This window comes from Oryza brachyantha, chromosome 3 (genome assembly GCF_000231095.2).
Source record: "Oryza brachyantha chromosome 3, ObraRS2, whole genome shotgun sequence".
Classification (NCBI taxonomy): domain Eukaryota; kingdom Viridiplantae; phylum Streptophyta; class Magnoliopsida; order Poales; family Poaceae; genus Oryza; species Oryza brachyantha.
The window spans coordinates 5417777-5430092 of record NC_023165.2 but is presented as its reverse complement, the minus strand read 5'-3'; the positions used below and the strand labels follow the sequence as shown (position 1 = coordinate 5430092).

The 12316-nt window shown below is 45.4% G+C and overlaps 2 protein-coding genes across 2 annotated transcripts; one reads left to right on the top strand and one right to left on the bottom strand.

The window, feature by feature from the left end:
* Positions 1-1168: 1168 nt before the first annotated feature.
* LOC102706369 (cyclin-dependent kinase G-2-like) lies at positions 1169-1648 on the top strand. The gene has a single exon (XM_006651112.1). It carries the CDS (start codon positions 1169-1171, stop codon positions 1646-1648), a length of 480 nt encoding a protein of 159 aa, XP_006651175.1.
* Positions 1649-5875: 4227 nt separating this feature from the next.
* On the bottom strand, positions 5876-8534 carry LOC102704223 (MA3 DOMAIN-CONTAINING TRANSLATION REGULATORY FACTOR 2). The gene is made up of 2 exons (XM_006649587.2): positions 8143-8534; positions 5876-8063 (listed from the first exon to the last, which is right to left on the bottom strand). The coding sequence occupies exons 1-2, from the start codon at positions 8218-8220 to the stop codon at positions 6228-6230; spliced, it is 1914 nt and encodes a 637-aa protein (XP_006649650.1). The 5' UTR covers positions 8221-8534; the 3' UTR covers positions 5876-6227.
* Between the last annotated feature and the right edge of the window lie 3782 nt (positions 8535-12316).

Genomic DNA, 12316 nt, shown 5'->3' with positions numbered 1-12316 from the left:
CAAATCAAACGTCAATATCATGCGTCTGGAAGTATAACCATTTTTTTAAATATTTTTTAATTTGTCTTAGGATACATTATACAATTCTCCATTAATATCTAATTGATCACATCATTTCTCTATTTAACTTTTCAACTGATCACAACACTTTTCTATTTAGTTTCTTCACATAGTTTCTTATCTCAACCTATTATCATTATTTGTAACTTTAATCTTAATTCATGCAAAAAAATTATTACAATTTATATTTTAAGATTCAGCACTCAACAAGTAGTATTGGGGTAATATGTGTAGCCCGAATAAATCGGTTTGGGCCTGCGGTGTGACCGTCAACCAAGCAATTTTGAATTGAACGGTGGCACTGGACAATAGACGTATCCTCAAGGCCTTGTTTGGCAAGGCCGAAAATTCCAAACCGTCGGTGAGTATGGGCTGTAAAATGAACCAAAATTCCAATGTCATACATGGTGCATTGGTGCGGGCATTTCCTCCAGAGTCCCTGAGCCCATGTGCTGGGTGGTTTGGTAACGTGCGGAATAAGTCTGTCAGAGATCTCTATACTTCCATGCAAGTTTGTTTTCCGTTCCTTTACCGCAATACCAGAAATATGTACCCCTAAACTTATAGAATCAGTTCAAAAAAGATCCCTCAGCAGTATTGATCCATTTTTGACGAGTTTTGCTGACGTGGCGATCGGTGGGTCCCATATATCAGATTTTTTAATTTTTTGTCTCCCTCTCTCCCTTTCTCTCCTCTCCTCTCCTCTCCTCTCTCTCCCTTCCTCTCCTCTCCTCTCCTCTCCTCTCTCTCCCTTCCTCTACTGCAATAACAAGCTAATCGGTGCCACCGCCGTGCCGGCTACCGCTCGCCCTCGCCGGCCGCTACACACCACCACCGCGTCGGCTGCCGCCTGCCCGAGCCTGCCGCCACCGCGTCCACCGCCGTCGCACTTGACAATGTCCACCCACTGCTTGGCCAGCCCGAGCCGCCGGCGGAGGCCGTATAAGTAGTTGTCGGTCCGGCCTCCACCGCTACGCCGGCGTCGACGGCGACGTCGGTGCATGACATTAATTCATTTGTTTTCTCCCAAATAAAGCTTCAGTTTGTTTTCTTGATTGCTACTTTCCAATAATCCATTTGCACGGCAGAGATTAGCAAGCTAGAGTTCATGACATCACGCAAGCGCCCCGTGCAGGAGGATGACGAAGATGATCACGTCGCCAAGAGAAGGGGATGCGCTCCTCCATCCTCCCCTCTACTTCTACTTTCGGGAGTATCCAGTATCCACGACTGCGAGAGACTTAACGTCATCGAGGAGGGCGCCTTCGGTGTCATCTACAAGGGGCGGGACCACCGAACCGGCGAGAAGGTCGCCCTCAAATGGATCCTCGGCGGCGGCGTCGGTGAGCACGGGCCGTCCGGCATGACCGCGCTGGACCGCGAGGTCTGTTGCCAGGCCGCCTGCTCCGGCTACCCGTCCATCATGGAGATCCTCGACGAGGTTCAGGACACCGAACTCGGGTACATGTTCCTCGCCATGGAGCTCGCCGACGGTGGCAGCCTCTCTGACCTCATCTCGGGGCTGTTGGGCTCCCGTGCGCCACCTGGCCGCCGAGCGGCGGGGTGGAACGTGCGCGCGGCCTTGTAGGACTTGGACGCGGCCTTGGAGGCCGCGAGCAGCGCGACGAGTGCCAAGCGGGGAAGAGGAGGTGGCCAACGTGCGCGGGGTCTTGAGTGTGGCCGCCGCGGCGAACGTGGCGGCGGCAAGCGGCTTGAGTGCGTGGGAGCAGGAGAGTTGCAGCAGCAGCCGCACCTCCACCGCTACCCCGAGAGCGGAGTTGGCGGCGGCGCCATTGCGGCGTGCGTCGGTGGCGCCTTCGCGGCGAGCCACTGGCCATAGGACGAAAGAGGACCGCACATAGAACCCGTCGGTGTGGCACACGACGAGGCGAGCCACTGGCTATCCTCCCCGCCTCCGCCGCCCGCCTCTCTCCTCCCCGCAGCACCAGCCGTGCCCCTCTCCGGATCCTCCGTAGCTGCCGCAGCCCCAGCCGGACGCATAGCCACCACTCGATGGGGAGGGGAGAGGATTTTTTTATTAGCTGACATGTGGCCCATATTTTATTGAGTAGGTCCCATGAATTTTTAATATTTTTTTTGCTGACTGGGATGCCACGTCAGCAAAACCACTCTCCAATACTGCTAAGGGACCTGATTTGAACGGTTTTCATAACTTCGAGGGCCAATATTTCTGGTATTACGTTTGAGGGACGATTTTGATACTTCGTGACAACTTGAGAGACCCAAAGTGAACTTATTCCGTAACGTGCTGAACTATAAGTAGCAGTAAGAGAGCATCTCCACGAGGTGTGGATATTTGATCCATAAAATTCAATTTCGAAAATTAGATAAACAAATACATATGACAAAGATTTCCAATTTAATATTTATGATGACTAATTCAGTTTTCTCGTATCTCGGATTTAGATCAAACATATGCATTTCCAATGCATGGTGATTTAGTTTTACATTTGTTTTGTAGAAGGGGTTAATTTTTAGGCCCAATATTTTTTTATAGATTTATTGCAAGTTTGTAGAGAATAAAGTATCATTGTTTTCTTATAGATGCTTGTAGAAGTAAGGCAGATCATGTGTTCGACAAATCTTGTCTATACGAACTGAATTAAACATGGTAAAGTGTCCCCTCACATAAATTGTTGATGTGGGAGTTAAAAATTGTCAATGTGGAAGTTACAAAATGTTAGGGTGCAGGGGTGGAACCAGAAACCCACAGAAAGACTATATTGAGGTTTTGAACCTAGGCGTGGGGTTCAAGCCCTAACTATCCTAGGCTTGGTTCTACCCTGTTAATCAAACTCATGAACCCAACTAGACAACACACATGCACTCATTAGTCTTAACTAGTTATGGAACACCCCAACCCACTTGAAGCCTACTGGCAATATGGGTTAGGCTCATATGGCTCAAAGTAGTTGTGTAGTGGTGATTTAATACCACCTTTAAAGTTTAGGTGGGTGAATATCTACTTGTTAGACTTGGTGCTTGAACCATGATATCCTCGGGTAAACCCCACATCCGCTTAGTGTATAGAGTATAGTAATGCTTGTTGTAGAATGCATATGTGTTAACAGTGAAATTTTATTATTTGGGGTAGCCTTGTTGAGATCCATAAAGTCGACGCAGACCTTTAGCTTCCATTCTTCTTTTTCACTGACACTATGTTGAACACCCATTCAGCATATCGGCAAGGTCGGATAAAATTTACATCGTACAAATGCATGTCTATGTTTTGATCGTCTCATATAGCTCTGGCATCAGTCGGATGTTTTGATCGTCTCATATAGCTCTGGCATCAGTCGGAGCTTTGGACCATGGTCTACACCAAAGGGGAGTTCTAGGCCTTTACCGCGTAAATGGTGACCCAACAGTAGTGGTGTGCTTGACTTGCAATGGTATTTAAATGGCTAAAGATGCTCCCTCAATGCCCAAATCTGACAAAGTCATACTCCTACATAACATGATTGCTATTTGTGGGTCCTACATGGCTGGGCCCACAAGTCATCCTCCCGACCGTTAGGATTTGGAGAGCAGGGATGGATAGTCTGTTGGAGTGTACGCCAATTTGGATATGTATCTTTTGACATGAATGGCTAAACTAAGGCTCTGTTTCTTTTGACCTGGAATTATTATAATCTAACTTATTGAGTTAGATCATTATAAGTTGGATTATTATAAGCTGGAGGAGAATAAGGCGCGAACTGTTTCTTTCTAGATTATTAAAAAACTAGATTATTAAGTTCGCATGGCTAAAGTCTAGAATGCCCTCAACTATTTTTATATGTGTCGTGGTAAGTTGGCTAATTAATTAGAAGTAATCAATGGTAGTGGGTCTTTTGCCATCTAATAATCTAAAAAAAGCTCCTCTTGGTGACCTTATTGGATTATAATAATCTATCATCCAAATTATAATAAGCTATAAAAATAATTTATTTGTTTATTTGAGCTTACTAATAATAATAAGCTAGATTATAATAATCCTAAGATAAAAGAAACAAGCCCTAAGATTTGGAAAATAAAATTTTAGGTATTCTCTTGGAAATGCTCTAATGCGATCAAAACTTACTCCATGTCTAATTTAGTTACTTTTGCATTGTGTTATTATACTTTTGAACATATTTAATATTAGACCTATTTTATTGGATACTTTAATCCGAGTACAATGGTCTAAATGAAATTTCAGAAATAATACCCGGTTCAAAAGATATGAATGTAAAACTTTATAAGATTTATATGTGTGCTAATAAATTTATATATTGATTAATATATAAATATTAAAACGTCACGACAACAAGTTAAATATGGTAAATAGAGTATCAGATATTATACCTGAAGGAAAATAAACTACGACTGGACAACACAGTTATATCAGTTGACTGCTGTCGCGTGCTTGTGGCTCATTCTAATAAACCACGCCTAACTATTATATATATAAAACAATAGAAAAATAAGCCTTTACGTTGTCTCTCACAGGCTAGAAATTCTGAGATTAATCGAGGAATAATAATAAAAAATCATCAATCGGACGAAATCTATTTCCATTAGTGTTATCGTCCATACATACGTGTGTCTAAGGCGCGCTTAACATTTCAGAAACATATCCGTCGCCCAATGGAGTTGCCGCCCTTGGAGAGTCACGCGAGATTTAGTCTGATTTTGATTTCCTTTTCCAAGCCGTTTTTGCTTTTTTTTTTCAAGCGCCCGCCAACTTATTCATAAAATAAATTACATACAAAACAATATTAGTAAATTAATATTTGTTTATTATTTAACTTCTTTAGATATAATTGTGTTTGCTGTCACCTAAATAAATTCTCGGAAGAAATCATTATTATTATGATTTTAGAGTAGATTAAACTAATTAATCTACTGACCCACCAACCTGGCGCAAAAAAAATGGAGTCATTAAAGTGGAATGTAATTTATCTTAATTTTTTCAAATTCAAGTAGAAATATAATTAACATAAAAATTGAATGTCAATGGTGCTATGGTTACGTTTCTATTTTTTAAAAAGAAGAAACCAAACAGATGTTTTGCATGAAAATATGTTCTAGGACAAATGATGGGACCTACCCGCTCTAGCTTTTAATAGATTTTTAATCGATAATGTCATTGGTTGTTTTGGTGCATCGGTTTATTTGCTATAGAAAGTACAAAGTTAGAGTCAGAATCACGTAAAACCTCTACTCTATTATAAGAGATGAGGAGGTCATGTCTAATTATATGCAATTAAATTACCTACATGGCTAAATTTGTGTTAGTAATTATTAAAATTGCCGGACTAAAGAAATCTATTATATATTATATATATATAAAGTAATAGTAAAATGAGCCTCCATATTATCCCTCATAGGCTAGAAATTATAAAATTAATCAAAGAAAAATAAGAGGAAAAAGCAACATGCCGCCTTCTTAAAAAAATCAGCATTAGCTAGCATGTCTTCTATCTCAACGGAAAAACAAGGTAAGACGGTATTTATGTAAGAAAAAAAAGAAAATAAGATTAATCAGATAAAAAAATATCAGACATATTAGACTCGTATTTGGACCTAACGTATTTTTTTTAGAAATTGGATATCATTAGAGACAAAGATAAGAGACCATATATAGATATAATTTATAACAATATTAGCCGCGTAATCTGCGTGGGCCACCACGCTAGTTTTATGAGTACATCACAATTAGCTAATTAACTGCGGTCAAAGGCCAACCTAAAACATGTATATTCGGGTGACATCAGACCACTTAATACATTTCATGTCAAACATATCCATCATCAACCGAATTGTCCCAATATATAACTGTTCAGTGCCTTATTATAATGAGGTGGTTTGATACAAGTTATCATGCTAATTCTCTCCACGGTCAATTCACCACACAACACAGAAATAAACATAAACGAAGTTAAAAAAAAACTCTTCAATGCACAAATCCTCCGGGCTAAACGCCGCGAACCCTAAAAATGGAAGATTAAACTTCCTAATCCTATGACAACAATCTTTCTTTCTTATGCCGATACATATAGTCATATTTTCTCTTTGCTGATACATACATGGAATGGAATGGAATGGGAAGTAGTATATATATAGCCGTGTAAAGAAATCCCCTGGAAGAGAGCCACTGCTGCATGTGACCAGTGTTGTGACGTTCACGAGCACACGCCGTTGGGGAACGACGCGTCCAGCCACCCGCCCTTCTTGGCGCGCTCGACGTAGCAGCGGAACTGCTTGCCGGCGTCCGGCACGTCGAGCGCGAGGTCGTCGACGCAGCCGGCCACCCGCTCGAAGCCCTTGGTCATCTGGTTCGGCGTGATCAGGCCGCGGCCGTAGCACTCGGCGAGCAGCCCCCACAGCCGCTCGTCCTTGCCCCGCTTCTCCATGATCGCCACCAGCGCCTTCTTCACCACCTCGTGGTGGAAGAAGGGCATCCCGAGCTCCATGATGCACCGGCACGCCTCCCGGATGTCGCCGCCGCAGTCGTACTCCTGCAGCAGATTGCCGATCTTGTCCTTCACCTCGTCCAGCTCCCACCCGGGCTTGCCGGTACCGCCGCCGCCCCAGCAACGCAGGATCCGCTCCGCGGAGAGCTTCGCGCTGAGCAGGGCACGGGCGTTCCGGAGCGCCAGCATGCCGGTGGAAACCCCGGACTTGCCGCGGCCGGCCTCCTCCTCCATCGCCTCTAGGTCGGACGGCGCGATCACCTCGTCGACCACTGACCTGGCGAAGAACATGGTCAGGTCCTCGACGATGGCGGGGTTGTCCAGCGCGGCGTCCTCGGCGGACTCGATCAGGAGTTGGAATCCCGACACGACGTCCCCCGGCGGCATGCAGAGCGAGGACAGCAGCACGGACGCCATCTCCTTCTCGCGGCTCTTCCGGTCCATCGCCGCGGTGATCAGCCTCTTGACGAAGATGGCATTGTAGGAGGAGGAGCACGCGTGGTTCTCGGCCTCCAGGCTGCTCACCACCTCGATGATATCCCCCGTCAAGAAGTACTCCTTTATGATCGACACGGCGTTCGCCTTGAACTGCTGCACCGCCACGTCTTCGACGACGGCCACCTTCTTCTTCGGCTCGGGGCCCAGCGGCTTCAACGACGACGCGCACAGCCATCCCTCCGACGAAGCCTTGAGGATCATCGATCTCAAGAGGCGCCTCGCGTTCGGCACGTCAAGCGTCAGATCGTCGACAGAATCGATCAGGCGGTTGAACCCTTTGGTGATCTGGCTCTCGTTGATGACGCCTTCGTCCGACGCCGACTTGAGGAGATCCAGGATGAGCCCCTCGGCGCCGCCGCGGCGCTCCATGGCGAGAGTGAGGGCGCGCTTGACGATGTCGTGGTGGAAGAAGGGGATCTTGAGGCCCCTGATGCAGCGGCAAGCCTCTCCCTTGTCGCCGGCGGCTAGGTACTCCTCCAGGATGTCGGCGATCTTGGCCTTGGCCTCCTCCACCGTGATTCGCTTGCTCCCGCCCCACCTCTGCAGGATGATCTCCCCGTGGTGCGGCACGGACAGGTAGCCTTTCTCCGCTCTGTGCAGGACCTCGGCGCCCTTGCATCCGTCGGGCAGGCACGGTAGCTGCTTCGCCAGGAACGCCGGTGGCAGTATGTCGTCGACGACGGCGCGCGCGACGAACACGGCGAGGATGTCGACGGCGTCGGGCGTGTCGACGGACAGGTCGTCGCAGGATTCGACGAGCTTGCCGAACCCCCTGTACACCTGCTGCCGGTCGATGACGTCGCCGTAGAGCGAGGACAGCAGCACGGCCGCCATCTCCTTCTCCCTGTCGTGCCGGTCCATGGCCACGGAGACCAGCTTCTTGACGAAGTAGTAGTGGTAGCACGGCACGCGCAGCTCCCTCAGCTCGTTCGCCGTCGCCGCGACGTCGTCCGTGGAGAAGTACTCCTCCACGATCGTGGTGGCTCTCCTCTTGAACTGCAGGAACTCCTCCGATGACACCGTCGGGCTTCTCAGCTTACTCGCCTCCTGAAAACCATCTCGCCATGATCTCGCATCAAAGACAGCGGTCACAGCGCGAACTCTACACCAAAAAAACTCGTCATACCTCGATTGCGCATTGGTTCTCCGACTGGTGCGCGGGCAGGGCAAGATCGTCAGGATGGGAGGACTCCATGGGGGACATTCTGCAACTCGTTCAAAACATCCGAGTTCTGCAAAAGCTGCAGATGCCCCCTGCATGCAGCAGGGGGGGGAGACGCAAGTATCCCCGGTTATTCTCGGCGTGGAGCCACCAAACGCATGCAGGCACCACGATCCTGAACTGGTTATACACCTGGTGTTACATGTACAGAGGCGATCGGTGAGAAGAACACCAGAGAAATTATTCCACCCCGAAATATCGACAGGCTCCCGTGTTCATCTGGTATTATTTGCCTTTTGGCAGGGACAGCTCTAGCTCTGGGAGCGATTGAGAGAGAGCTGCGAGGAGCCAGGGCAGCAGCGGTCATGGTTTTTATGTGTTCGACTCGAGCCTCCCGACCAGGCAGGGCCGCAGGAGGAAGAAGCGGGGAGGGGGAGCCTGGGAAGAATGGCCGCACCATGCAGTCTCTGGACCGGGTCAATGGAGTGTGGGCCCAGGGTTCCAGGTCCCCGTGGCCAGGCGTGGACACGGTGCATGCCCGAGATGATGGGAGTTTTGGCAGTTGGATCCGATGAACCGGGTCGTGGCCCCGAGAGAAACGGCCGAGCGGTTGAATTGGTCACTGCATTCGTATTCCGCGCATGCCCAGGACACGGTTTTATCTACGCAAGTAGCGAGCCAGACGGGCCAGATATTTTTGTTCACCCTGTCTTTTTTTTTTTATATTTATATGTCAAAATTTATTTTATCATAGAATTTAGAATTAAGTTAAGATTTTTTTATCTTAGTTTATTTTCCACTCTTGGCTTTTATTAGACTACTAAATATATATATATATATATAATATTTATAACTTATTTTTCGTTTATAAATAGGATAATTTTTCCCTAAAAGACAAACTGCCAAAGTACGCGATGCGCGTGAATTCGTGATGATGCTGCGCGCCGGTGTCATGTTGGTTTCTGACAATCCAACTCATAAGTCTACTTCCTTTCTTATAAATCTCTATTGTCTTTGCCTATCTACACTTGTTTGATCGATCAATTAAATGGTATAAAATGTTTGGTTTGGCAGAGTTAACTTCTAAATTTAAAAATTCAACTCTGTAAACATAGTCTACATGGAAGCTATGTAGTCAGGTTTGCTAAAAATATGATACCATATTTTATCCACTTAATCAATATAACTATTGAAATTTACAGTGTAATTACAATGTAAGTTTTAGAATTTACCGTGCAATTACCATGTAAATGTAGGTAATCTATATTGCAAAAACGAATTGATTATTTTTTGTTGAAAAATGTGGCGCCATAAAAACAGGTACTCATTTTGTATTTATGTACAGCCAGGTAAGCGGCCACCGGGCATGAGTGAAGATGCTGCGTTGTCTTCAATGGCAAAAGAACGTCACCAGGATCGTTAAGTAGTAGACACAGCTAGTATAAAAGTCTCGAGCACTGAGTTCATCTGTTTAAATAAAGGATTAGCAAAATAAAAATGCAGTGGTAAGGTAGAAGCGTGGTAAGCGCATGAGTTTACTTACTAGTGTTTAATTAATAATTACTAACATACATGCATACTTTGTTATTAGGTGAGATTCCTTTATGCTTTGGGTATGTGTTAGAAGATACACTCCGCCCGTACACGTGTAGGCGAGGTGACATTTATTTGAATCACAATAACTATTTGGTTATTTGTGGTTCCATAATATTATTATAGTAGCTATAATACATATATAAAAATTAAATTGAACTATTCAAAGAATAAACAGTCATATAAGAAAACAATTGAGTTAAAGTAATATTCTTTCTGTTTTATATTATAAGACTTTTTGTCCATGTGTAAATTTATATGTATGCTAATGAATATAGACGCATAAAAACATATATATTTGATATATTGATAAATCTAGTCAAAAACAGAAAGTTTTATAATATAGAATAGAGAAAACATGTGATAAATATATTTTTATAAAAAAATTAAAGAAAAAAGCACCGTTCCGATCAAGTTTCTTTTTTGGCTATCGAAAGAATGGACAGTGACAATCTAGTTTTATTTGCTTGAATCGGGAGATTAGCCAGGTCAACCGACCGATCAATTTGACTGATCGACGTCCACGAGCGAAAAAGCACCGTTCCGAATCATTTCTACGTGACTAATTTTCTCGTCGCATCGTCCGACTTGTACTCTCCGGAGTAGAGATGGCAACGGGACCTGCGACCCGAGACCCGATGAGTATTTACTTAATTAGGATATAGGTATAAACTAAATATATTACCTGTGGGTAAGTAATTGGATAAATACTTTCACCTGATGAGTACGTGGGTATGAAAATGTTCTTATGATCCCCATACCCGTTTACCCATGGGTAATAAGTACCCGCAAGTTTAAATGCATGTCATGGCCTAATATCGTATTAGTCTAGTCTAATTAACCAAAATCATATGTATTTAAACCATCCATACATTTTCATCTAGCGTCCTCTATGCATATACTATATGAAAAATATGAAATTTAAATTGTTTTGAACTTTCGTGGGTATATGGGTAACCCGATGGGTAAGGTTTACCTAAGCGGATATGAGTATTGGGAAATTTTCTTACCCGTGACGGGTATAGGTATTTTAATGATACGAAATTTTACTAGTGGTATGGGTATGGAATAGCAATACCCGAGAGTATTTATCCATTGACATCCCTGCTCCGGAGACTGGACGGCACGGCAGTGTCCAGTGATCTGCTGGATCCCGATCCGTAAGCCTGAGCCAAGCTCTAGTTGGAAACTGGTTCGATTCCTCTCTTATAGCTCTCGATTATAAGTTATTTTTTATTTATTCACTCCTTCAGCGTGCTACAAGCTCGTGATATTTGCATCTAGGCCAAGGCCCACTACGGTCTTAGCAACAACAGGCCAACAGCTGTACGAAAACGCAGGCTCTAGATCCCCATTTCAGCCCAAACCACCAAACTCTCTGCACGGCTGCACGCATACTTTGGGCCTCGCGGCGCCGTGACCCCGTCGGTCGCCTCCAGTCCGCGACCGAACAACGCTCGTCGTCGATCTCACGCGCCGGAACTCGTCGCATGCACGCGTTGGCACGTTGGTTTTCTCTCGTTCGGCCAACCCACCAGCTCGCCGCACTCAAACATGCCCTTGCCCTTGCACGCGACGCGACCACGCTCGCGCCAGGGAGGCGCTTTTCTGCCGCCCGCCTAGCTCGTTGTCGTCGTCTCGTCTGGCTTGACGAGAGCGACGCGCCATGTGATGTGATGTGAAGCCGCCGGTGGCTAACCGCACGCATTTGCAGCGGTGTGCCGGTGACGTCGACGGGGATCAGGCCATCAGGGTGACACAGCCGCGAACCGTCTCGCTTGGTTGGGCCGGAATTTTTTTATTTTTTAAACCTTTTTAATAAATAATTTTATTACTAAACTTTTAAGAAAAATATTTCCACCGTATAAACCTTTTGGTCACGTCACCAATATTAGCGTGGCGAAACGGTTTGCCACGCCATCGTCGTTTGCCGCGCCATCGTCGTTTGCCGCGCCACTGACATTGGCTTATCAAGACTGCCAGGCCGATCAGGCTACGTGGCAGCGTTGTCTTGACATGTCACCCAGACTGGCGTGATTAAAATGTTCAGTTTAAAAAAATTAAAAGGTTCAGTTTTTAAAAAAATTGTCCAGTTGTCTAGTAATAAAATTATTTGCTAAAAATGTTTATTTAATAAAAAAAATTTCGTTGGACCGTGGCTCCGCGTGCTGTGCTCTCCGTACGTGCGTGTTCCGGTACGGCTCGATCCGGGTGAAATCTGCTCAGGCACGCGTGGTATGGAGATCCATTAATGATGCTGCCTGCCAGTGCTCAACACCCCAACTGTATAGATATTGGGCTCATGGTGTTGGATATGTGTGCTACCATTTTTTTTTTGTATATTATAAAAAAGTTGCATTTGTTTGTTGGCGATAACTGAATTAAGGTTGTGTTTAGATTTTGAAAATTTTTGGAAAAAATGTCACGTTAAATGTTTGACCCGATGTCGGAAATGGTTTTCGGACACGAATGAAAAAACGAATTTCACGACTAGCCTAGAAACCGCGAGACGAATTTTTTGAGCCTAAGTAATCCGTCATTAGCA